Raw genomic sequence first — 26,937 nt, 5'->3', positions numbered from 1 at the left:
AAAAGCCAAGTTAAATGCGTGTTTGGGCGTTTAGATAGAGGTCATGAGGGTTGTAAATCCTTCTCTGTCCGAGCTGTTTCAATAGTAAACATTTACTTTGTAAATCACAGGCCTTATCAATTCAATAGTCAATCCTTTGCATAAGCACACACGACATGTAGTATTTTGTGGTTCCAAAAAACCAAACCATGGAGCTATCTCTGGCCAAAGAGAGCCTACTCAAAATATACTGTTTACTATTCAAGAGACAGTGTGGAAGTATTTTTTACTTTTCTGAAATGTTACACAGCTCAGACATAAAAATGTACTTAAATTACTACTCATTACTTTTGTGAAATGACAGCAGTGTTACATATTTTTCAAAAAAAAGGTTGCAGGTTTAGGCTGTTGAGTGTTTCATGGATGGCACACATGTAGATGCTGTCTTTATTGTGTCCACAAGGTTCAGTTTTTGCAGTGGACACAAGTATCGACCATTAATCAGTTCTGATTTTGAGGCCATCATTCCACCATGTGTTACTGCCACATACTCTAACTCTGTCTCTGTCTGCCTACAGACCTGTGTGGTGCATCTGGGCCCAAACCCCTCAAGCCCCAGAGATCCCTTCCAGGGACGCCTGTTTCTCTCACACACTACCCAATCGACCTGCGAACATCCATGGAGGAAAAGTACAAAGAGATTGCCGAGGTTAGGATTCAAAGCCGCAACGATAGTGTTGCTACCCAGTAAACACACAGACCATAGACTGTAAATAAAGATGGACAACATGACAGCTTCCCAAAAGTAAAGCCAAAACATCTGGATCACCCCCTGGTGGCTGGCTGGCTGCAGTGTAGGTCATAAACCCCACCCCCTCTATTTTAGCAGATGGGACATCGGCCAAACTGAAATTTAAAAATACAAGTGAAATTATTTTTTTTCCCAAAGATAGTTTCTGTCAGTTATGGTAGTTTTTGTCACACTGATGTGTGTCCATGTGTTATTTTTTCTGATAAGTTTAATGTTTAGTTTACTTGATGCTAGTTGGGACCTTGATACCACTGCTCCACCCCTCGATCACCACTGTGCACAGTCCAGCTCCAGATGACGTCACCAGAGCAAAATGGCAGCGGTGCTATCAGGGATATTTTGGCTTCATTTTCTTACAGTGGGAGTAAGGGGAGATGTGTCATCCATCTTTATTAAGCGGTCTATGAAACAAACACATCACGATCCATGATTACATTAGATCACATAAGTGCAGCTTTGCAGTTTTGTGCAGTTTTCCAGCCATTCAGATATTTTAATCAGCTGTAAGTAACATTTGCTTGGATATAAAAATTTGACAGTTAATAATACATATTGGCAAGTTTGAAAAACTTTGCATTCTTAAAGCTACAGCTGGTAACTTGTATGAAAATAAGCAGTACAGCAGTACATGAGACACAGTCTGTTAAAAAAAATCATGTCCCTCCTCCTCTTCCTATTGCCTCTAATGACATTTAATAGAATCTACTGTGGCTCACAGAAAACTACCAATTAGAGCTGAGGAGTCTCTAATGCAGCTGTCAATCATGTCAATCCCTGCTCTTGAACTGCGGTCAAACTGGCAAACTAGGCAGCACTGATCAAATATGAATCAAAATTCTATTACTGCATTGCCTGTTTCTCACCTTTAAAGTTCTCATAAACAAATTTTAGTGTACTGTTTAGCTGTAAAATGAGAACATTTGTGGCTTGGCTGCCATTTTGGAAACACTCAAGTGAAGCACTGTCTACTGGCCAGGCATTTTACAGCTAAACAGTACACTAAATTTTGTTTTTGAAAACATCTGAGAGGAGAAATAGGCAATGCAGTAACAGAATCTTGATTCATATTTGATCAGGGCTGCCTAGCTTAACAGATTGATCACAGTTCACAAGCAGTGATTGACATGATAGACAGCTGTGCTAGAGACTCCATTGCTCTACTTGTTTTCCTTCAGTTGCGTACAGTAATGCCATAAGAAGCACTACAAGGAGACAGAGGAATATGATATTTTCTTTTGCAGGTTGTCTGTCTCGTACTACTATGCAGATATGGTGACAGTTTCAGCAAATATGACAAAAAGTTGTTTTTTATTAGAGTTACAAACTATAGCTTAGGATTATTTCAGCTTCCAATATTGTACAGACTTAAGACAAGAAGATTTTGTTTTGTTGATCTACTGAATGAACACCAAAGTAATATTAAAGTGCCTGTCTGTAAAATGACGAACGTTGCTTTGAAAGGGAGATAAGGGAGATCATCTCTCAAATATTGCCTAGAAACATCAGAAACTATGTCAAAGTTCTGACACCAGTTCAATATCTGTGTTGATCTTTCAACGCTTTATTTGACGGTAAATGTAGCAAGTGGTTTTGTTTGATCCCCAGAGTCCTCCTTATGTCTAGAGGTGCATGGACATTGACCTGTTGTCCTGTTTTATGACACCATAAATGGTATCTTATGTTTGCATCAGGAGCTGTTCACTCGCAGCATGACGGAGAGTGAGATGCGGAGTGCTCCCTATGAGTTCCCGGAGGACAGCCCCATCGAACAGCTGGAAGAGCGACGGCACCGCCTAGAGAGGCAAATCAGCCAGGACATTAAGTGAGGAAATGCAAACACACTGCACACAAAGCTGGTTAAATAAACTCTTAGCATTATCTCAGACAGACGGACCTCTCCCCTGCCCCGACCTGTCACACATGGTCTTGCCTTCACCCACGCACACAAGCGTATCAGCTTCCAACATGGTGGTTTATGGGCTAAGTAACCCACGCAGTCAGTAAACTGGGCTAGCCAGCACACTGCACCTGTCCTGGTGGTCAGTCTTCTTCTACACAAATGTTTATAAGCAGGTGATTTCTGTCTTGTTGCCTGGGGTTGATGCTATCTGCACTTCTAAGCCGATTATTCAGGTGGTTATCTGACACGCACCCCTGCCAGCCCCTGTTTACCAATCACGGTGTACCACTACTAACTGATGTTATTTTTCTGTTTGTGACATTCTCCTTGATCACTTAATGCCTAATATGCTTTCTGTGCATGCGTGCGTGCGTGCGTGCGTGCATGCGTGCGTGTGTGCGTGTGTGTGTGAGTGAGTGAGTGATTTAAGTGTTGGTTCACGCACTTATTTGGTGTCTTGCCCTTGATGTGCTTAATTTCTTCTCACTACCTCTGATGCCCATCTACCCCCTGCCTTGCCCACACTATCCTGCGCCATTGCGTATCACCCCAAGGCTTGAGCCAGAGATCTTGCGCCGTGCCAAACAGGACTTCATGAAAATCGACAGTGCTGCAGACCTAGAGTGAGTGAGATCTGCCTCAGTATGTATGTGTTGTGATTTTTCTCTTTGGTTTCCCCAAGTCATCTCTATTTTTCTTGCTCATACTCTTCATCATTACGATATACTTGTCAGTATCTAGTCTCAAAGTATTTAGGAACTCTCGTGTAAGTATTTTCCTCCAGAACCACTGACAGGTTATCAGCATATTGATATGGACTACATCTTCCCTCTGCTGATGACTTGATAGATGTACAAATGTGTACCTTGTTCTTGTGCTTCTGTACTCTCTCTGAAGACAAGTCTTTAGTTTAAAGTCTAAAGTCTGCATTTACTATTTATTTTAAAATAATTTATTAGCTGTTGCAATATGCATACAGTGGATTTGAAAAGTATTCATATTTATTGACTTTTTGTTAACTTCATTAAAAATGAATAAAAGGAATTCTTAAATCATTCCTGAAATGTCTCCAGATCTTGATAAGAGAACTCATGTCACAACTTTAGTCGACTGGGTGTTATTTTCAGAAATAGACCTGTGTGTGAGACTTGCATTTAGAAAGGATTTATCGTGAATCCTGCGGGCCCTTTAAAATTTTTTAAAGTTTCTGAATTTCAGGAAAAAACTGAGTCAAAGTTGTTGAAAAAATAGACAAAGACATGTGTCACTGTATCACTGTAACCCAGCATCATTCAGATGTGTTCACACATTCAAGCCTTCCTCTTTAATTGTTGTCCGTGAGCTTCTGTAAAGTCTGCTACTTCTCATTACAGAAATCCTCAGTGTTGTAACAATAATCAACCTTGATCCGTGCCTTAAACTCTGTTGTGTTGAGTCCTTGAATTTGAGGGAAGTGGGCCTGGAAAGTTTTGAAAAGTTCTTGACTTTGAGGTTTAAAAAGATCCGGGAATAATCATTTTTCCCCAAGCATTTAAAAGTTGCAGTAACACATGATGGGCTTCATTATTGTGCTGTAAGAACTAAACCACTGCAATCTGCAGGACAGACTACAACTGTGTGCAAAGCTAAAACTTATCCATCACAGCTTATGATGTTGATACAAATTACTGAATAAAGGTCTGGATATGTATGTAAATGAGGAATTTCAGGTTTTTTTGTGTTAATTAACATACAGGGGGTCTGAATACTCTCCAAACTGTTTTAAACAGACTGTACTAATGCTGCCATTACAATATTAAAACTGATGCTGCTATTACAACTTAAGAAAACCATTAACATTTCGATAATCTTCTCTATCGTTTTCTTTTCTGCTTCTGCTTATATCTACATGCCTTCCATCTCTGTGTCCTCATTTCTGCCTCTGCCTGCCTTTGCCTTATTGTATCCTCTCCTTTTTACTTTCTGTATCTTTTAAGGCTATTGAACGAGAAGAGTGTGGACACCGTTGACGATGGCTTCAAGGAGGGGGGAATGCCACTGGAGAGAGAGTACCAGCGGGTTTCAATATCAGGAGAGGAAAAGTGCGGGGTGAGGAACTTTTTTTGAGATGATTTTTATGTGTTTTCATAAGCATTTATACTTAAACTCCAGTGAGGTAAATTCCCATTTTCATATTGATATCTTCTAGGTGCCTTTCACTGACCTGGTAGATGCTGCAAAGTGTGTGGTGAAGGCATTATTCATCCGGGAGAAGTACATAAAGAGATCCATGCAGTCCTTTTGTAAGACCACAGCTCACGCTCTGGAGGACCTCGGAATGACGCCTCTGGATCTGGCAGACTATGATGATATAGCTGAGACCCCTGTAGATGCTGGTATCTAATGCACACACCAAACCAATTTACAAGAAAAACAATCAGAAATTGAATATCAGAGAGGACAGAGCCACATTGTGGAGGCAACACACTGTTAAGTCTTTTTACTGAGTCAAAGGGTTCTTGTTGAACTCTCCAGAGATGACTGTTGTATCCCACAAGGAGGCGATAATAGCTGAGCTATAAGCTTTGAAACTGTAGCCAAGAGAAGGTGACAGAGCATTTTTAGTTACTCCATATATACAGTGGCATAGAAAAAGTGTTTAGTTAGACTGTCTCCATCTTTGGCTTCACATTTTTTCACATTCTGGGAATACCTGTCAACAGAAAAGTGACAGGCATTTCAAGAATTCCTGGAGCTCTTCTGCAGGGGAAGCTTTTTTCATATTACACCTCAGAATACCAGGAATGGTTGCACCAGCAGTTGTCATTGGGCTGTTTATATACAAGAGGCATCAGGGGCAGAAGGGGAAATTGCAGCCAAGAAATAAAATTAATCAGTAATTATTTTGATTGATTAACTGTTTTTCATGCAAAAATGCCAGAAATTCTCTGGTTCAAATGTGAGGATTTTCTGCTTTTCTTTGTCTTGTATGACCGGAAAATGATAGAATTTACAAAGAATGAATTGCCACTGTTGATATCAACATGAATTGTGCATCCCCTGCAACTGCTGTCTGCCTGTTTCAAGCTCCAATTCACAAAAGATATTGCGCCCATGATATTACAACTCAAAAACGCCTCTGAAGTTTTTCAACTGAGAGCAGTTTGCTCTTTTTTGCATCTGATTGCAGTTACCCATTTGGCAAAATGTAAATGTTGCCTTTGTGCCAAGAGCACAGTAGGAAGAACAACAGTTGCAGCAAGTGCAGAGGCATTTCTCAAAACTTAAGGCAATGAATGTAAATCTGACAGAGAGAGAACCCGTATTTGGGATTTAGTATCCCAGCCTGCTAGTGAGCTTCCATTATCACAATCTCTCTGAAGATGCTAAAAATTCCACTAACTGCGTGTGCCTGTTCGCACTGATCTTTGTGAATTGGATTGTTTTTTCAATGAGGCTCATTAGCATAGAAAGGGGACAATTTTGCACCAAATATATGCACATTACTTAACTCAAATATGTGCAAATAGCACAGGGCCACTGAGACAGCATTTACTTGGCAGAGCAGTTAGGGCTGCATTTCAGTCTTTTTGTGGGCGCTTTGAGAATGGCGTGTTTTCCTTTTGTCTTATTTGAGCAGGTTTAGAATCGGCAAAATCTGTGTAACCATTTTGTGAATTTTCCCCTGAATATCTTTACTTTTTGGACCGTTAGTCAGACAAAACAAGTCATTTAAATGTGTAATCTTCAGCACATGGGAAATTGTGATGGACATTTTCTATTATTGTCTGACATTTAACTGACAAAACTAGATTAGATTTAAAAACTAGATTTAATCATTAAATGAAACCACAGTAGTCACCGGGGACCACTATGTAAAAAAAAATCTCTTGTTGAAGCAGTTACCATGGCATTGTTCATATCTTCTTAGGATAATTCTTTTATTGTATGGGTGATACAACAAAATTAATATCAATGTCCTCTTTTCCAGATGCCCCGGTTCACCCACCTGTCTCAGAGACACACCCCTACGACAAGGACCCCAAGAATTTGCCAGCCGACACAGGATATGGTTGCAAGATGGTGGGTGGGGTAGTCCATGTCTACACCAAGAAAACCAACATGGACAAGTACGTGTTTGTACCAGAGGGATGATGTAATAATTAAAAAATAAGGGGGTGAGTCTGTTTTATTACTTAAATGCTGTTCTCCTTTACAGAAGCTCAGAACTGGACCTGCCCTATCCCGACCTGACGGAGTACATTGGAGACATGAATGTGATGATGGCTCTCATTATCAACGGCCCAGTGTGAGTGCTTCTTTGATACCGTCATTCTACAAACGTTTGTAGCTCGCTGTTTATTTTAAATGAAGTGTTTGTGTTTCCTCTGTGTGGTGGTTACAGGAAGTCGTTCTGCTATCGCCGCCTGCAGTACCTGAGCTCTAAGTTCCAGATGCACATCCTCCTGAATGAGATGAAGGAGCTGGCGGCTCAGAAGAAAGTTCCACACAGAGACTTCTACAACATACGAAAGGCAAGAGCCAACAAATGGCAGTCACAGTCGATGTATCACTGCTATTTTGCTAACTACAAAAATGGGACTAACTGGATTCAGGACTGAACTTGAGGCTGAGATCTGAGGTCATATCTGTCTCTCATGTATTCTGCTCTGTTCTAACTCCAGGTGGACACTCACATACATGCATCATCCTGCATGAATCAAAAGCACCTGCTGCGATTCATCAAGAGAGCCATGAAGAAATATCCCGAGGAGATCGTTCACATCGAGCGTGGCCGTGGTCAGACCCTGAAGGAGGTTTTTGAGACTATGAACCTGACTGCTTTTGACCTGAGTGTGGACACTCTCGACATGCATGCGGTGAGAAATAGGAGCGGCGATCAACAGTATCTAATGAATCTAAATGAACACTTCAACCACAAAGTGATCATTTGTATATCAGATACTCACTGACTTTGAGAAAACTTCAATTTTATCACATGCCTCTCTGGTGAACGAAAATCCAAAACAGAGACACAGTCTCATTTATCCAGTTGTATGCTCAGTACATCCCAAACATGCATTTTCTCTAAAACTTAATTATCTAAAGCACTTCCACATGTGAGTAGCACGCCTGAGAAACTGGAATGCACAAGCAGAGATCAAACGCACGTGCTTGCCCAGGTGTGCTGCTTGAGTATTTGATAAACAAGTGGTCATTTGTGGGTGAAATATTCCTTGAATTATGTACAAAGAAAAACTGTAACACATTTCCACACTTTACTTATCAGGACCGCAACACGTTCCATCGATTTGACAAGTTCAATTCCAAATACAACCCCATTGGAGAATCCATCCTCAGAGAGATCTTCATCAAGACCGACAACCACGTCGAAGGAAAATATTTTGCACACATAGTCAAGGTGTGAAATAATTCATATAAAGTATAAACTGTATGCACCTCATCCAAAGTTTTTGTCAATGTATAATCAAACTGATTGAGCAATCTCTCCTCTCACTGTTTGTCCAGGAGGTGATGTTTGACTTGGAGGAGAGTAAGTACCAGAACTCAGAGCTACGTCTGTCCATCTACGGTCGCTCCCGGGATGAATGGGATAAGCTGGCTCAGTGGGCCGTGAAACATCGAGTGTACTCTGATAACGTGCGTTGGCTTATCCAGATCCCCCGTCTTTTGTAAGTATTCCCAAACTTGATTTGCCTTGAAGCTGTTGAATGTGCAACATTTTGAAGTGGGGAGAGTTAAGCCCCAGTCAAAACCAAGCATCATAGCAAGCTATGTATCAAGTGTATTTGCGACATTTTCGTAAGAGTGCACATCTGTTCCACGAGGATATAATAACAAGCAGATGCTGGCATGTAATAACACATAAAATAGTAGTTTTACAGTACAACACATGTTCCTCAAACACATAGTTATAATAAGAGCATGAACCAAAAGCCCACAGGAACGATGCTCCGCAGCGCTTCTTTCCAAAGATCAAAGATCCACTCATTACTAAAAGTGTATGTTATATAAAAACTAAAGTAATGGTCAGAGTTGTCAGTGAAATTTTAGATGTGCTGAATGATTAATATCGTCAACTCATTGAGTAACATTACCAGTTCATGTTCCACCTTTAAAGTCGCCGGCAGTTGGCCCAGTGAATTAAGTGTTTGTTTCTCCAACTGCAGCTGCTGCAAGAGGCAGCAACTCATTCTTTCATTTTATAGTTACAGTTTACTAATGAAACTCTCCACAGTATGAGCAGTGGGTACATGAGCCTAGAAACCAGCCACAGCTCAGCCCTGAGCAGAGTGACTGTCCACTGTTGACCAATCAACAGACTGCAGTGTTCACAGCCCCACCTTTTAGTACCAGATCTGTGTGCTAGGTACCCCAACAGAGGGGTGACCAAAAATGGAGACAGTATGTAACTGTTTCATGGGTACCATTCACAACTTTTCACAGTGGAAACAGAAAAAAAGTGAACCGAACTGAATCATACCGTACTACTTGGTGGAAGGGCTAAAGAAACTATAACTAACTCCTTAACTAGTGTATACATGGATCACAGCTTCTACTCTTTACAAGAAAAACCTACATTTTAAATAAACTAGTGTTTTTCTGTTTTTCATAACAACAAATGACACTATTCTGTCACCACTTCTCCAGTGACGTGTACCACACAAAGAAGCAGCTGGCCAATTTCCAGGAGTTTTTGGAGAACGTCTTCATGCCTCTGTTTGAAGTCACGATCAACCCGCGCAGTCATCCTGAGCTGCATCTCTTCCTGGAGCATGTGAGTATCACCTCATAGGATATCCAAGCTCCCCTGATGATTCACACTCGAAGAGGCTCATTGTTGCTTTGTTGTTTTTTGTTGGGTGCATATGTGTTGACAGGTGGTTGGCTTCGACAGCGTGGACGATGAGTCCAAACCTGAGCACCACATTTTCAATCTTGACAGTCCGCTGCCAGCCAACTGGACAGAAGAAGACAACCCACCCTACTCCTACTACCTCTACTACACCTACGCCAACATGACTGTGCTAAACCACCTGCGGAGGTACATTTATACACACAAGACCTTACACTCATTCATTTATTTACAAAAACACAGATTACATGAGGTTTAATGTTGTTTTTGTAAATGCATTGGTCTGGCACAGGCGGAGAGGCTTCCACACTTTTGTCCTGCGACCTCACTGTGGAGAGGCGGGGCCGATCCACCACCTGGTATCAGGTTTCATGTTGTCAGAGAACATCTCCCACGGACTGCTGCTCAGAAAGGTCAGAAGGGGTCATATTGGATTTTTCACCAAAAGACTGCTGTTAAAATGTTTAGTTTTACTGAACTGAAGTAACATTAGACTTGCTTAAAGATTTCATGTTTGTTGAATTTTCCCTGTTTGCACACCTGACGGTATGAGAGAGCTTAATTAAAGTCCATGGTCATTTTTAGTTGCAAATTGTACTGGATAGGACTGCATTATATTTTGGGAAGCATAAAGAGAGATACAAACTGCTGGTTCCCACTTGGCCTTCACTGATGGAATTACATGCAGGTTCATGATTAATTTGTGTCTCATGTTTTCTCTCTGTTTGATACCCATCAGGCCCCGGTGCTACAGTATCTTTACTACCTGGCTCAGGTTGGCATCGCCATGTCACCACTGAGTAATAACAGCCTGTTCCTCAGTTACCATCGCAACCCGCTGCCAGAGTACCTGTCCAGGGGCCTCATGATCTCTCTGTCCACTGATGATCCTCTTCAGTTCCACTTCACCAAGGTCAGTATGATGGACGTTTGTCTGAATCTTAGGTACAAAGAAATGATGAGGCTGACATTGTTCTCCATGTGTCTGTCTGGGCCCAGGAGCCTCTCATGGAGGAGTACAGCATCGCTACTCAGGTGTGGAAACTGAGTTCCTGCGACATGTGCGAGCTGGCGAGAAACAGTGTCCTCATGAGTGGGTTTTCACACAAGGTAAACTCGTCTGTGCCTCTTCTTCATTTTATGTATTTAAACAGGTGAAATGTGCTGCCTTCAAATGGAACTTGTGAGGTCGTGGTTATGACATGAGAAGTCGTGGGAGCACTGCTGCTAGGCAACAGTGACTTTTGCCATCCAGAAGCCACCAAGGCTAATAATGTAGCAAGCTAGCGAGTGGGTAAAGTAATGCAGGAAGTGCAAAGGCACAGTGACAGAGAAAAAGGATAAAGACGTTTGAGAATCAGCGTTTTCCTCAGATATACAGTACAGGCCAAAAGTTTGGACACACCTTCTCATTCAATGCGTTTTCTTTATTTTCATGACTATTTACATTGTAGATTCTCACTGAAGGCATCAAAACTATGAATGAACACATGTGGAGTTATGTACTTAACAAAAAAAAGGTGAAATAACTGAAAACATGTTTTATATTCTAGTTTCTTCAAAATAGCCACCCTTTGCTCTGATTACTGCTTTGCACACTCTTGGCATTCTCTCAATGAGCTTCAAGAGGTAGTCACCTGAAATGGTTTCCACTTCACAGGTGTGCCTTATCAGGGTTAATTAGTGGAATTTCTTGCTTTATCAATGGGGTTGGGACCATCAGTTGTGTTGTGCAGAAGTCAGGTTAATACACAGCCGACAGCCCTATTGGACAACTGTTAAAATTCATATTATGGCAAGAACCAATCAGCTAACTAAAGAAAAATGAGTGGCCATCATTACTTTAAGAAATGAAGGTCAGTCAGTCCGGAAAATTGCAAAAACTTTAAATGTGTCCCCAAGTGGAGTCGCAAAAACCATCAAGCGCTACAACGAAACTGGCACACATGAGGACCGACCCAGGAAAGGAAGACCAAGAGTCACCTCTGCTTCTGAGGATAAGTTCATCCGAGTCACCAGCCTCAGAAATGGCAAGTTAACAGCAGCTCAGATCAGAGACCAGATCAGAGACCAGATGAATGCCACACAGAGTTCTAGCAGCAGACCCATCTCTAGAACAACTGTTAAGAGGAGACTGCGCGAATCAGGCCTTCATGGTCAAATAGCTGCTAGGAAACCACTGCTAAGGAGAGGCAACAAGCAGAAGAGATTTGTTTGGGCCAAGAAACACAAGGAATGGACATTAGACCAGTGGAAATCTGTGCTTTGGTCTGATGAGTCCAAATTTGAGATCTTTGGTTCCAACCGCTGTGTCTTTGTGAGACGCAGAAAAGGTGAATGGATGGATTCCACATGCCTGGTTCCCACTGTGAAGCATGGAGGAGGAGGTGTGATGGTGTGGGGGTGTTTTGCTGGTGACACTGTTGGGGATTTATTCAAAATTGAAGGCACACTGAACCAGCATGGTTACCACAGCATCCTGCAGCGACATGCCATCCCATCCGGTTTGCGTTTAGTTGGACGATCATTCATTTTTCAACAGGACAATGACCCCAAACACACCTCCAGGCTGTGTAAGGGCTATTTGACCAAGAAGGAGAGTGATGGAGTGCTGCGGCAGATGACCTGGCCTCCACAGTCACCGGACCTGAACCCAATCGAGATGGTTTGGGGTGAACTGGACCGCAGAGTGAAGGCAAAGGGGCCAACAAGTGCTAAACACCTCTGGGAACTCCTTCAAGACTGTTGGAAAACCATTTCAGGTGACTACCTCTTGAAGCTCATGGAGAGAATGCCAAGAGTGTGCAAAGCAGTAATCAGAGCAAAGGGTGGCTATTTTGAAGAAACTAGAATATAAAACATGTTTTCAGTTATTTCACCTTTTTTTTGTTAAGTACATAACTCCACATGTGTTCATTCATAGTTTTGATGCCTTCAGTGAGAATCTACAATGTAAATAGTCATGAAAATAAAGAAAACGCATTGAATGAGAAGGTGTGTCCAAACTTTTGGCCTGTACTGTATTTACGATATTTTTTTTTTTTTTTAAAAATAGGGGGACATTTTGAATCTAAAATTAAAAGACAGATATTGTGTTGATTCGTCTTCGAGCTTCCCACTCATGTAGCGTCTCTTAATTCCAGGTCAAAAGCTACTGGTTGGGCCCAAATTACGCCAAGGAGGGTCCTTTGAGCAACGACATCCGTCGCACCAACGTCCCTGATATCCGCGTGGCGTACCGCAGCGAGACACTATCTGAGGAGCTTCAGCTCATCATTCAGGCCGTGCGCACTGAAGAGCTGGACACGATCGATGAGGAGGACTCTCTGTCCATGGGTCCTCTCCCGGGACTACGCTGAAATCACAGTAACCAGGACTTGACCCGAATCTCCCAACTTCGTCGTCCACCCAGCATGACACCGAAGAGACGTTTTGCGAGAGTAATTCTGTTGCGTCCCACATACAATATAAACACCACCAACCATCACTATAGAGGTATGCCCTACAAAAGCCAAGGATACAGTGCGGCGACACTGCGACGTTCTTTGCTTCCATGTGTTTGAGTCATTTTTAGTTTGCAGGAAATAATTTCACCCCCATATTGTTAAAATTCCAAATTCATAGTGTTTTCTCCAACTCGTTTATCTAACCCCTGTTTCTGCTGTTCTCTGTGACATGTTCAGTGTCAGTCAGTCTAATGAGGGGCAGCAGAGATGATCACCACCAGTGTTTCTTACTAATGATAAGCAGAGAAACACAAGCCAGAGACACTCCAGGGCAACATTGTCTTTATTTCTTAGACCATATGTTTGACTTTCCATCCTTCCCTGCCAACATCATCAAATGATTCCTGTGATTTATTCCGTTAGTCAAAGATGTATTTTGATTCATCCGACATATTATGTAGCATGTAGTATCTCTGTAGTGTCTGAGCACTACAGAAACACTGACAACCAGCACATTTAAACTTTCCTCACAGCAAACCTGCTCTGAACGTCACTTATCTTCAACTACAGTCAGGCTGCTTAACTAAACTTAGTGCATCTATCATCTTCATTCTACAAACTTATAATGGAGTACAGATGCAGTTTTATTGGAAAAAACAGGCAAAGGTTTGACGTACACACACAACCACCTTCAGTTTAATGTTTTAAGCTACTTCAGAGCAGGTTAAGCTTAGATATGTACAGTAACTGAATTAGAAGAGAGCGTAACTTCTGTCTGAATGCTGCTGCGCTGGATATCAACCATGCGTGGTGTGGTTTCAGATCATTTATTTGCCGGATTGCACAAACAGAATTGTTCTTCCGTGATTTTTAATGAGCTCAAAAACTGAAACAAAAGAGAAACTCCACAGCCATCGAGCGAGGAAAGGAGCAAGACTTCCTGTGCTCGACTGTAAACATTCCACAAAACAAACACTCGTCGTTAGCTGCAAAAATCCAGTTAATGTCGAAAATCGTCTTTATACTTGGCTAGATAGTATATTGGGAAATGAGAATTGTAGATTTGAGTTTCAGCACAAATAAGTGTGGATAGGTTTCACATCGTGCGAGGAGAATGCCCTTACCGTTACCTCACTGGACCCTCTGTCCTTCCTTTGGTCCCTGATTCCACTCATTCCTTCTCTTACAGACAAACCAGAAAGTTGCGGAGTTTTTCCCCCTTGCATGTCAAGCACTGTACATATGCACCAAGCCAAGTCTTCACAGTGCCTTTCCATTTTTAGCTTCGGGCTAAAAATGCCCAGTCATCACCTGTATTGCATATTTTTCCTCCCTTACATACAGTAGGCCTTTATACTGTATCCACGCACATGGAACTGAAACCACCTGGCTGCATGCTTGGTGTAAGATAGCTTTTTACCTTTGAGGAGGAAAACTGATTTGTTTCTAGTTCTCTGCTTCAAAGTGCTTTTTTTGCATGCCTGCACGAGTAATGGATGGCAGGAGAGAATGTGTTCTTTACAGCAAGCTGTAACGTAAAGCATTACTAATTCAGGGCTGCCGACCAGCTTTCCAGTCATAAATCTGTTTGCAGTAAACAGATTTAAACTCAGCATTGTTCACCATGTAGAAACGAGCAAACCATGCTGGGACGTGGTTAAGATTGTTGCATGGTTCTTGTAGCATTTTGTGTTTTTTTTAAAACTCGCCCCAAAACTGATGAAAGCTGGGATCGCATTTTGTATTCACTCATCACGTTATCACACCACTCTACCTGCCACTGGACACGGTCCAGCTTCCCATCAAACTGTGAGCGTTCTTCTTATACCTAGATGCTACTGTCAAGTAATATTTGAATCAGACAACGTCAGCCTTTATTTGAATAACACACTGTAATGTGTCAGTACGTATACATGTTTTGTTTTAAAGACAATTAGGATGAAAGATGAGAACCTGTATTTGTTCAGTGAGAATATACAGTAGCTTCTAAGTGTTCAAGAGATGCACCAGAGCTGTGTGCCGAACACGGGGAAATGTGCGTGCTTGTTGGATTTCATGTATAAAATGTATTTTTTTTAAAGGGGGTATAGAGATAAGAAATTTTATATTCACAGTATATTGATGTCAAAGTTTAACAGTTTTTTTGCCATTGATCATTGTGAATTAGCATTATGTCATGAAAATAGAGGGGTTTTTTTTAAATACAGTTTGGTTGTTAGCCTTTTAAATTTGTTAATCAGATGCCATATATGAATGTCTGTTCTGCCTTTTTAATAGAGTAGCTGTTGTTCCTCACACTTTGTTCAGTTATTCCTGATCATTCTCAGTTCATTATTACAGCCGTTATTGTGCCCCGATACATACTGTAAGTAAATAATAGATACCTCTTACTTTGAAGCCAAAAGTTGTCTCTACAGTAGACAGGCAGACATCTACCTACACACACATACTCTTGTACTTCTGTCTTTGTGAGGATCCTCATTGACATAAGTCCCTCCAAGATGTTGCAAGCTGTTTCTGGGATTGTTGCCAGAAAAATTTTATGGCGGCTTTCCTAAAAAATTGTGATGCAACAGTGTTGTGCTGTCTCTGAATCTTTGCCCGTTTTTATAAGCGTTCTGTGGGAAACGCTCAGTACTCACAATAATGAGACTGTGTTGTGTTAGCTGTGTGAAGCTAACAGTTAGCCCTGTCACTAGCCTTATGATAAACAAGAGAGTGCGAGAGTAAGAGAATCAAAATTATTTGCACAGCTCTACAGTGAAATTAGGTTTCACCTGTTTTATATTATCAGATTTGTGGTGATTGTACAAAATTGCAAGGTTGTGCAGAATTCACAGAGATTGGCTGAATTTGCGTTATTTGTTTCAACTGCAACATCCTGGAGAGACTACTTAATGCATTCTCTAGCCCCTTACCGTATCTTTAACCATCACAACTAAATGTCTAACCCCAACCCTACCCTCAACCTAATTGTAACCTGAACCTTAAAAACAAGTCTTACACTGAAGAAGTGAGGACTGGCCAAAATGTCCTCACTTTTCAAAGTGTCCTCACTCTGTTGGTTAAAAACACATTTGGGTCCTCACTACGCAGCAAGTAGAACACACACACTCGCACAGACTAACTCTTATTTTTAAGTCACAGTATTTGAGTTGTGTGTTTTTTTGTTAGTTTGAAAGATTAATTTCAGCCACAGATCTTCACTTTTGTGTTCAATAGCATCAGTCCACAAACTGAAGCACCAAGTTTAATTATGTCCACGTAGTGCAGCTTCAGTGTGTTTTTGGCCTTTCCTGGCATTAATGTTTAACGACCCTCTTATTGACTCTTTAGTAATGTAATTAAGGGAGCAAGTGTTTGACGCCTACACACCCTGCTGTGGTACATTATCACTGAGAAACAGTCAGAATCTAGACTGACCTTGACCTTTTCCATCCATTTAGTTTTCATACATTGAGCTTTACAACCTGTCGTTTACTGTATTTATTGTACGTCCTCATCGTGGTTTCATGTTGTCTCCAACAGTCACCACAGAGCCACTCACAACGTAGTGCAGCCTACCTCACTAATACTAATCTCCAATAGCCGTCATGTTGCTGCTCTGTGTTGTCGTCAGCAACAGCACACCACAACTAATGATACTGTTCACTATTGATTAATCCACTGACCCTTTACTGGATTAATCGATTGTTTGCTCTGTAAATGTCAGAAAAATGAGAAACCTGCCCATCATGATTCCCCATAGTGCAACACATCTTCACATTTGAGGAGCTTGAACCAGAACATGTCATTTTTATTTTTATCAATCATCACAATTGTTGCTAATCATTCTTTTGACAATCAACTAATTGATTAATTACAGTAAATGATGGCGCATGAGACATGATTCACAAGAGACAGAACAGCATTTAAAGGTACTGTTTTCTCTGAGCAGTAACACAACACAAAAACATAACCGTTAATCAATTATATGCTCTGCAGTATTCACAGATTTATAGTTCACACTGATTTGTTTACTTGTTTATGTATTAACTTCTGCGTGCATTAATTACAAATATTCTGATACTCACACTCTATGTTTATGTTCAGTTGTTGTTTATCATAAAGTATCTTTGTTTTTACACAATCTTGTAATTTTTTTTTGACATGGGATTTGTTCTAATTTTGTGTCCATTGATCTGTAGCCATATTGCCTGAGATGGATTGCCAGTGTTAAACAGATTCAGATGCCTCTGATAAGGTTCATGTTTAATGTCTCTACAATTAAATAAAGCATGTTTATTCACTAAAACCTTGTATTCTGTCAGATAACTTTTATTTACAGGTTACAGAATGACCACATAGATTCAGCTTTTTCCTCACCACATTTTGTTTTACATAATTTAGACCATTACACTTTATGAAATGTCTTACTGTTAGCATAGCATATACATTGTATCAATGCACTTTAATTTACACTTGATTGAATAACTTACCAACTCATTTGATTTCATGTTTATTCTCTGCTAATATACATTTCAAAATTACATTTATATTATTTCATACAAGGTTTTATAGGACAACATATAATTCCAAACAAGCTGTAAACCAAACCTCACGTATTATTGCTCAATATGATCTGAAATCTCACAGTATGTGGTGACATTGGTGGCTGGTTTTGGTCCATGATGATTTCTTGTTCTTCCTCTTTGATGTTCTCTCTTACGTGGCAGCCTACAGGGTTAAAACAAACAGTCAGAGGTGTCTCTTTTCATCAGTGGAGACAAATGAAGCTGCACAGTGGTGAGTCACTTACAGCCATGGCGGACTTTACTGCTTGTAACTGGAAGAAGACTCGTCCCCCTTCCTCTGGACACACCGTCTTCAGTTCCTCTCTGGTCATCCCCAGCAGCATGGAGCCGCTCAGCACGCCCAGACAACGTACAGTGCTGCAAGGGATATTGATCTGTCGTTAATTATCTTCGAGGTTCTTCCAACAAGAAAAGTGTTTTTTGATCAAAGTGTACCTTGCCAGTTGAGTGCAGGTTTGTAAGTTAACACTGAAGTTGATTTTTTTGCACCATGAAATTGTGACTTAGTCCTTAATAAGGGTCTAGCTTCAAAAACACATTTCCATTTTACAATACTCTGCTTTCTGCAGCCTCTGATTGGCTTACCTTGACATTTTTACCCATCCTCTCCTCCCTAAACCTAACTCATCCAACCAGGCCCTCAAGAACGCTGCTCAGCCGTGCAGCCAGTTTTTCCCAGTGGCCACTCGCGAGCAGCAAAAATTAAATATCCCCTACAGCCCAAAAAGCATTTTCCCCATAGACCTCCATTATAACAGAGACGTCTGTAACACTGTTGAGATGACACCTTGGACTGTAGACAAAGTCAGTTTTGTTTCTGTCATGTATTTTTTATCCATGGAAGTTTTATATATAAAACTTTCCTCGAGCCAAGAAAAGGGATTTAAAAATGTAAAGTCTATGAGCTGAGCAGGAACTTGTGGAATCGGACCAGCAGGAAACTCACTAGGCTACTGATCATCAGCTGCATACCCCAGAAGTAAACCTGGAAGCTAGAAACTTTTTTTGGTGTTTGCACCAGGTGAGCAACACCTTTGGAATAAAGAGGCACCATTTTGGCATCTGGTATTTAGATAAATGCCTTTTATAAATCTGTGAGTCCAACTGGCTAGCTAACATTAGCTGAGATGCTAAAGGAGATTGGATGTGTTAAAATGAAGTCCACATTGGCACGCTAACATTAGCTGAGTTTGTTAAATTGAAGTCCACTGTGTTTACGCTAGCTGAGATGCTAGCCAAGGTAAGTTAGAGAAGGGCTGTGAGAAGTGGGAGGGCATGAGTTGTGGCGGAGCTGTGACCAGATATAAGCTATTGGGCCCTTCCGCCACATGCCCACTTGTTTCTAATCCCACACCTCCAGTTTAATACAGGCTCTCTTTTCAAATCCAAACCAAGATAAGATAAAGTAACCCTGATGACATTAAGTCAACCCTGACATCATCAGGGTTATGACATCATCAAGGTTATTTTGGTCAAGGTTTCTCAAATTCTGGACACTTCCCTCCAGAGCCACAGAAAAACATTATACAACTGTTTTTAATACCTGAATCTCATACGTAAAATCAGTGAAGTGACCAAAAGCACTAGCAACAAATACACTACAACTCTTAATGTTAATGGAGGCAGTGCCAGTATTTTGGGGGATCCAGTAGCCAGCACATATCTGGGCCTTCCCTCCACGCTCTGGTCATTTCGGCAAATCTCTATGAAAATATATCTGCATGTGCAAGCAGGTAAATAAATAAATGCTGTTCAAACGTGATTGGTCAACACTACTCACACTACAATGGAAACCAGAACACTCTTGATAGCAAAATCTTGTCTCGTCACCTACAGATTCATCACACATATGCAGAAATTTGCTGATAGAGAATAAAATTATGCAGATTTGCATACTAATAAATGACATGCAATGTAGTGAGGAGAAACAGAAACATACTGTTAGTGGGTATCGACTTTATCAAACATCTTTAACGCAGCTAATAAGCTGATTTTAATTTGTAAATTCGGTCATGTACATGCATCGTTAAAGGCTGATGGAAGGAACTATTAAAGTGTTCACATTCAGGTTTAATATAACATAATTATGGTAAGAGTTTAATACAGGCTCTCTTAGATACAGGCACCTCATAGATTTGAGTAGCTTTTTTCAAGTTAAGTGAACTAATATAAACTAGATTTATTGTCTATGTTAACTTAATACTAAATTTAATAACTGTAAGTACTTACATTTTAGTAAAGCCCTTGTCTTCAAGCCAGGCTTTCACGTCTGCAGGCTTGGACCTCTTTGTGAGGACAGGGGAACCTTCAGTCTCCTGAAAATATGTGATGATAATGCTCTGTGATTTTACTGAAATGTAATGATGAAAATTAGTGCATCACATATATAAATAAATTACACTGTGTTAACACAAATTTATATAAACACAATGTTAATGGCATGAAGTGAGGTTTCCAAATATGCTGAATGAGCCACATTTTGTAACCATTCTGCTCATATTTGCATTTGTTTTTGTTTTGTTTTGCTGCAGCAGTGACTTTTCTGCTTCGATTTATTCCGGTAAATGTCAGCCAAAAGGTCAAAATCACTGAGAGGTGACACATAATTACTGCTCACACAAGCACACTGTGTAAGTAGTAAGTGCTCAGTTTACAGTACCATTTTAAACAGTAATTGCATTTCCTCCATTCCCACCAGTGGCTGAGAGAGTGTAATCTGAGACCAACATCCTGTTTTCTGACATTGAAGTTGCTGCTTTCCTTCACAGCATGATCACCCAGTGACTTTCTCAGTCATTGAGGATCCTTTTAAAACAGAGTTTAAGTTGACCTGTGGTGTGTCAGTGCTGCTCACCTCGACATGTTGCTCGTCACTAGCCTCCAGGACATTATTGGGTACAAAGCCCTCGTCCCCTCCGCTGTTCCTCACTTTCCACCACTGCTTCGACTTGTCCAGCAGCTGAGGAGGGACAAAGCAAACCGTAGCCAGGGTGTTGAGGAGCTGTGGCCGTGTTCTCTTCTCTTTTGTCACCACTCAAATAGAACAGAAACAGTAATAAGTTCATGTCACTGATGCTCACCTCGACTATGTCTCCTTTCCTGACAGTGAGCTCTCTGTGGTTTCTTGAGATGAAGTCATACACAACACGCATTTGACGCGGTTTGGACTCCCCTGAGCTGAAAAACACAAAGGGCAGCAAAAATGTAAAACTCTGAACATGACACTAAATTATATTTGATGTGCTTGTGCATACCATGCTTTTTGTGGGGCATGAATCGGTGGCGTCCACTTTTCTGCAGTCTACACACACAAAAAACACGGTCTTGTTATGTTTCTGTCTATGTGTGCTGGTGTCACACTGAATGTTTGATGTGGGGGTTTACCTGGTTGGGTCCAGGTTGTTGACGCTCCTCTCTTCTTATTGGTTCACGGGGTTCAGGTGCGTCAGTCACTTCAGGGGGCTGCCAGCCGTCGAAGAACTCCAGAGTGTACGTTGGGATGTCCTCGTCGTCTTCTGGCCATTTGGTACTGATGATATTGCCAACATCATTATTATCATGACACTTTTCAGGCAAAGACACCACAGTTGGATTTGTTTTACTAAACCAAACTGAAATGCATATATAAAAGCAAGTGTCCACTGGTTGACGAATTACTCAGAAGTCCAAACTCCCTGTTTCATATGTATCCTCCCAATGCTGAAACAAAACCTGCAGCTTTGTTGAAACACAGCATGAAATGGAAATACTCACGTACAAGTGCTTAAAAAATGTACTTAGATGTCCATTTTCTAGAAATTTTTGTAGTGTCCAACAAAAGGTCACAGGCAAAGTGACCCCCCCCCCCCATGACCTTTTGTTGGACACTTTCTAGAAAATGGACATTTTTGTCCACTTGAAGGGTCATGGATAGGATAAAAAAGCACTACAGGGTCAAATAATCGATTTTCGTGTTGAAAGTTGAGATTTTGAAATTTCACCCATTGACACCCCCATGCAAAAAATCACCCCCTTGTGACCTTTTAATTTGTCTGTGAGGGAGTTTTGAATTTTGGAGATGGACAAAAATGTCCAGGGGTAACACAATAGGTCCAACAGTGTCCAGTGTCTCACCTGGGGATGTTCCAGGGGTCGCCCAGTGACTGCCACAGCTGGTCCTCCTCTGTGGAGGCTTCTTCACTCAGGAGACGGAAACACTGAGGCATCAGCAGCGGTGCCACAATGGTCTGTGGCAGATCCTCAGGGCAGTGAGACACCACCTGATGAGGAAAAGAAAAACTCAGTCTTTTGAACTTTATAACAGCTGTTCAAGTTACTCAGTATTACAGCTATTAAAGATTGTTCAAATTTAAGCCATGTAGTCACTTACAAACGCTAACGTGGAGAATAGGGAGTGAACCAATTCAGGAGCGCTGGGGTTATTGATTTTTCCATTGAGGTCCGCCTGTCAAGGGAAACATTTCACTGTTACACACACTGTAGAACTACAGAGTGAACAGGCAGCAACTGTGATGATAGTATGTAGATGTGGTTATGTAATGATACATACCAAAAGGTTGAAACCACATTTGATCTTTTGGAAACACACTACAAATTCCGCTGTAGGAGGCATGCCATCCATGACTAAAGAATCAAAAATTAAATCAAAAACACAAGATGAAGACTGTTTAGTATAAAATCACATTTTTTTACAGAATAGATACAATCATGTATATCTACCTCCATTTTTTGCATTGAACTACCTTTTCCTTTTTTCTTTTTCTTCTTCTTCTTTGCATTTTTAGCCACGACCGCAGCTACTTTTCCCATGAAGATTTCTAAGTCACTTAAGATATGATTCAAGATATCCTGTAAAGACAGAGAAGAATAAAGTCATTCCCTCATTCTTCTTCTCCTAAACATGTTCTAAATGTACAGAAAACAAAATATGTCACAGGCGATCAGTGTGTCAAATATACACTCACTACACTCCTGTTCAGCTCTGTGTATGGGCGTGAAGGAGGTTCTTCGGTGATGGAGGGCTGCGGTGTTGGTATCTCCTCCCTGGGTGGTGGGGCCGCCTCCTCCTCCTCCTCCTCCTCCTCCTCCCTCTGAGGTACAACCGGTTCAGGCTCAGGGACGTCCTCCTCTTCTACATGCACAAAAGATGCTAAAGGTTTGTATTGATTTCATATTAATAATAAATGCAGCATTTATTCACAGACTCTCCTGTCACACACTCACCATAGTCAGGGGCCATCCACTTGGGCACCGGGTCAGCTACAGGCCTCTGCCCCTCAGCTTCTGAGGATTGTGAAGCTTCATGAAGGTTTGTCAGTCCCTGGTGTCTGGCTGTTAGGCCTGCATTGCTGCTACAAAGAGCGTGAGAGGCGTTTTAAGGAATTAAATCAATACTCAGGTTTCAGGTATTTGTTCTCACTGATTTGTTGTTCTTACCTGCTCCTTGAATTATCTCTCCTGCGTGACAATGCTCTCGAGAGCTCCTTTTGAACGAAGTCAGCCTGAAAGAACAACAACAGTGACTCACTCGTTTATTTCACAAAACAGTCATAACAGGCATTTCCATGGGTTTATCCTCACCCTGACTTCTTCACACTGAAACATGAAGACAGTGGTGGTTTGTTTTCCATCTGGCTGGACCGACACTGTGAGCAGGGATTTAAACACTCCGGTGTTAAGCACAGCCTTTAGCTCCAGGATGTCACTGAGAGCCATGGACTCCAGCTCCTCCTGAGAAAACACAACAGGTTTGCATACACATAAACAACGTCACAGACCTCTGCATATATACATTTAAATCAAAGGAAAGACTAATTTCTTGTACAAAGGTACTCTTAACTTAGAAACAAAGTCTAGAATTAGAATATACAATGCAGTATAAAGATCAAAGATACAGTTTATTAGTATGGTTCGGGGCTTCACTGTTTCTTCTCTGAACAAAAATGATATGCAGCTTCTTATTTTAAAAGGATACAGGAAGTGCTGAGTTGAAATGACAGCATGATGCATTCAATTTAACAGGGCAAATGGGAGCAGATTAAAAATAAAAATAGAAAAATACAGAGGGAATGAGAAATAAAGGCCCATGTCTAATGTAGTCTGTTTCAAAATAAGCTGGTACCTTCTGCAGTTGTGATAAGTGAAGATTCAGCTACTATTTGTGAATTTTATTTTATTTTTTTATAACATTCTCCATTATAAAGAAATAACATTCTTTGCTAGCTTCATGCTGATGGCAGCACTCACTAGGTTGCAAAAGTGTCACGGCTGTTTCACGCCATAATTTTTTGTCAGGACCCCATGAGGCATCCCAGTTGTAGTGTTGGTTAATGTCTACTCTGAGACACTATACAGGATAAAACGATGGATTATTGCAAGCGATACACATTTGTTCACGATCTGAGGTGACACCGTAAGGTATCGTGTAGTCTGAACCCAGCGTTAGGCACAAACAACTTGGTTAGGTTCATGGAAAGATCATTATTTTTGGCTGAAATTAGTATTTTATTAAGGATAGGGATTTGAGTCAAAATTTGTACTTTGTAAAGGTTAGCATACCGTCATTGTCATAGTTATAATAACAACAGCACTGTTAAGGTTAGGGAACAATTGTAGTCGTGGTTAAAAGAAACCAATGTTGACTCATAGAAGGAAACTGGAAACAAACTCGTTTCTCGTTAAAGTCTGAGGTTTATAGAATAACGTCACATGATGACCTCCTTTGCTCCTGGACAAGAGTTTTCATACAGACATGAGACATTTGCTGAAATAATATATATAATATTTTTTTGGTGGGACACTCTCAAATATAGAATTGTGCATCATCTGCATAGAAGTGAAAACAGATGCTATGTTTGAAGATGATAGTACATAATGACAGCACGTTGCCTGATATCAGGCACAATTGTCAGTGCGTTACACTGTCCTTTAGTCCAACAGTGTGTCCACTTTAACCAATTTCTATGAAGAGGAGGACCAGCCAATCACCAAAGACCAACGTATCCACCTGAATCTAATGCCATATTAAGTCTACAGTGACGTGTAGCCATGCTAACATAACTGTTTTACCAGGGTTTCAATAGTGGAGCAGGGTGAAGTCAAAACAAACTACGATATCGGGCAATATTGACAAGACATGTTGATTTAGAACAACCTCTTTAGCAGCGTCTATCTTGTCTATAGTGCTCACCATTGTTATTACTCCTCATAGGTTCAGGCACATCACCTGACAACAGCTTGACAATGACATTAGTCGTGTCTGTTGTGCTGACTGGCTAATCATTAGTCACCCTGAGGTGCTCACTGGTTGTTTTTTTATTTCAACAGAGAAACTGCTTTTTCATGTAAGGAAGTCAGATGAATCAGTCAACTTTAAGTCAGTGGAGTGAGCAGATTCAAAGGTCTGGAGCCAGGAAAGGCATCATTTATAGATGGACAACAAGGGGACCAGCACTGAACCTTGAGGTGCACCGTACGAACTCCCCATTGGAACCAAAGTGACCTTTTAGATAAGACCTAAACCAGTGCAGAGCTGTGTTGGAGAGAGGCCAATTACCATTTCTAAGATTTCTAAAAGGAGATCGTTATTGACTATACCAAACATAGTGATTCAGTGATTGTGGTGTTCAATAAAGTTGAGATCTGGTGACGGTAAAGGCCATAACATTTATGATTCACTTCCATTTTTAGCCTCGTCTAATCATCAAGTGAGCCTTTATACCCTGGGTGGAGTCACTGTAATCCTGGAAGAGACTGCTCCTATCAGATTTGTATTTTAATTTTTTTGACCAATCTGTCGGTGTCACACGCTGCTTACCTTGGTTTCAACGTCTGTGAGCATCAGGTTGGCTCCACGCACCTCCAGCACCATGTTCTGACCCCACACACGACCCATCCCATCCAGCACCTTCAGCCGCTCCACACAGTCCTCTACGTTTCTCAACTCCTTCCCATTCAGGTCACATGTGAACAAGTGCTGCAGCAGAGAGGCATAGAAGCATAACATTAAACATGGCATGATTCAGGAAAGGTTGCTTTATATTGATAATTTTACATATGTTACCTCCACTCTGTACTGCAGTTTGTCCATCATCTTGTTTACTGATACTGCGTACTCCCTCCTTTGCACTGTTCAAACATAAACCAGACCTCTATGTTATTGTAAAATTAAACTGATCAGGTGTAACCACTGTTTATGTCGAGTACAGCAGTGTTAACTCACAGTAAATTGACTTTGCACTGGGCCTCGACAGATTTGACACCTGTGATGACACCTCATCCATAGTAGAGTAACCACTGTCACAACAAACCCAAGCACTTTACAACACTGATCATCTGCTGATTAATAAAGTCATGACTGAACCAATCAATTGATTGATCCATCAACAGCATGAAATTGTTAAATACATACTTAGACTGGAGCGATCCTGCGTAGCTTAGGGTGTCATTGCCAAAGAGACTGTTACTCCTGGACATCTTCAGCACTGACCTAACACACCTGTGGTATCAGATATGATATAAATACACCATACATTTGTAATATCAGTGGTATGAGCAGTGTCAGCAGCCTGCACCTGTAATAAATCTACAAATAATCTATGCTGGGAAATTTGTCGTGCCATCAGTGTTGTTTCCAAAGTAGACCAAAGCTTAGACATCTCAAGCTTTGTTAGTTTCAATTTAGAAAAACACAACTTTTACTACATTTACAGACGACAGAAGCTAAATTAGTCTCAAATAATACCATGTTTATTAGCAATAAATTAATAAACAGGTCCTGATAATCATCAATTAGTCATTGTCACCTAGCAACAAAGAACTGTGATCAACCTAACATAGCAACGACATCTTGATGGTGCCACTGGAGTATTTTAAATGTGTGAATATTTTAATTTAAGACAGTTTGTTGACTGTCTTATACCACAACTGTAGATGAAAAGCAAATGTTAACGATCTATTTGACTACAGTAGAAGAAACTCAACATATTTCAAACAAAAACACAGCATGTTTGAGGTTATTTAGTCAGGAAAGTCTCTTGTAATCAGATCGGTTCTCAAGATCTTCTCACCATCAGTAATATAAGGAAGATTATGATAAATGAAATGCAAACACACCACAACGCTTCACTACAGATCGTTTACACATATAACAAAGACATGTCCAGTTTAACGTTAAGATTCATAATCAAATGTTCTTACCTTTAACCTCTGGTAGATGAATGTAGCTGTATTATTTATCTTTTAGTACAAACACAACTCATATTTTAATCTTGCACCTCAGTGATCGACATACAGCCAAGACTTCCTCGTGAAGCAGAAGGACAAAGTCCACTGTCAGTAGCAGAACTGTCTGTGGGAGACTGAGTCGAGTC

At 40.9% G+C, this 26,937-nt stretch overlaps 2 protein-coding genes across 12 annotated transcripts in view; one reads left to right on the top strand and one right to left on the bottom strand.

Moving 5' to 3' along the window:
- ampd2a (adenosine monophosphate deaminase 2a) overlaps positions 1-17,708 on the top strand; it is a 42,219-nt gene extending 24,511 nt beyond the window's left edge. For 7 of the 8 annotated variants that reach the window (XM_033626274.2, XM_033626273.2, XM_033626276.2 and 4 more), the window contains 17 exons: positions 558-688; positions 2,482-2,612; positions 3,245-3,313; positions 4,667-4,778; positions 4,879-5,065; positions 6,661-6,799; positions 6,889-6,978; positions 7,075-7,204; positions 7,355-7,549; positions 7,960-8,091; positions 8,199-8,362; positions 9,342-9,468; positions 9,572-9,735; positions 9,839-9,959; positions 10,286-10,459; positions 10,546-10,656; positions 12,690-17,708. In XM_033626274.2, the coding sequence (XP_033482165.1) occupies positions 558-688; positions 2,482-2,612; positions 3,245-3,313; positions 4,667-4,778; positions 4,879-5,065; positions 6,661-6,799; positions 6,889-6,978; positions 7,075-7,204; positions 7,355-7,549; positions 7,960-8,091; positions 8,199-8,362; positions 9,342-9,468; positions 9,572-9,735; positions 9,839-9,959; positions 10,286-10,459; positions 10,546-10,656; positions 12,690-12,905 (2,393 nt within the window). In that variant the 3' untranslated portion in view covers positions 12,906-17,708. The remainder of the gene's footprint in view (positions 1-557; positions 689-2,481; positions 2,613-3,244; positions 3,314-4,666; positions 4,779-4,878; positions 5,066-6,660; positions 6,800-6,888; positions 6,979-7,074; positions 7,205-7,354; positions 7,550-7,959; positions 8,092-8,198; positions 8,363-9,341; positions 9,469-9,571; positions 9,736-9,838; positions 9,960-10,285; positions 10,460-10,545; positions 10,657-12,689) is intronic. The other variant, XM_033626271.2, reaches the window with a different exon arrangement.
- On the bottom strand, positions 16,768-26,937 carry eps8l3a (EPS8 signaling adaptor L3a). 4 transcript variants are annotated; one of them, XM_078168159.1, is made up of 20 exons: positions 26,765-26,937; positions 25,977-26,063; positions 25,788-25,861; positions 25,629-25,693; positions 25,383-25,541; positions 23,147-23,296; positions 23,003-23,067; positions 22,790-22,917; positions 22,531-22,697; positions 22,309-22,414; positions 22,116-22,189; positions 21,936-22,010; positions 21,680-21,825; positions 20,951-21,095; positions 20,821-20,867; positions 20,647-20,743; positions 20,421-20,525; positions 19,796-19,881; positions 17,791-17,923; positions 16,768-17,708 (listed from the first exon to the last, which is right to left on the bottom strand). In XM_078168159.1, exons 2-20 carry the CDS (start codon positions 26,039-26,041, stop codon positions 17,697-17,699), a joined length of 1,899 nt encoding a protein of 632 aa, XP_078024285.1. In that variant the 5' UTR covers positions 26,042-26,063; positions 26,765-26,937; the 3' UTR covers positions 16,768-17,696. The 4 variants fall into 4 exon arrangements, with proteins under 4 accessions (XP_078024285.1, XP_078024289.1, XP_078024293.1 ...); XM_078168163.1 differs by having other exon boundaries at positions 22,531-22,694; XM_078168167.1 differs by having other exon boundaries at positions 22,790-22,914.

Source organism: Epinephelus lanceolatus, chromosome 1 (genome assembly GCF_041903045.1).
Source record: "Epinephelus lanceolatus isolate andai-2023 chromosome 1, ASM4190304v1, whole genome shotgun sequence".
Taxonomy (NCBI): domain Eukaryota; kingdom Metazoa; phylum Chordata; class Actinopteri; order Perciformes; family Serranidae; genus Epinephelus; species Epinephelus lanceolatus.
This window is presented reverse-complemented; position numbering and strand designations above follow the sequence as displayed.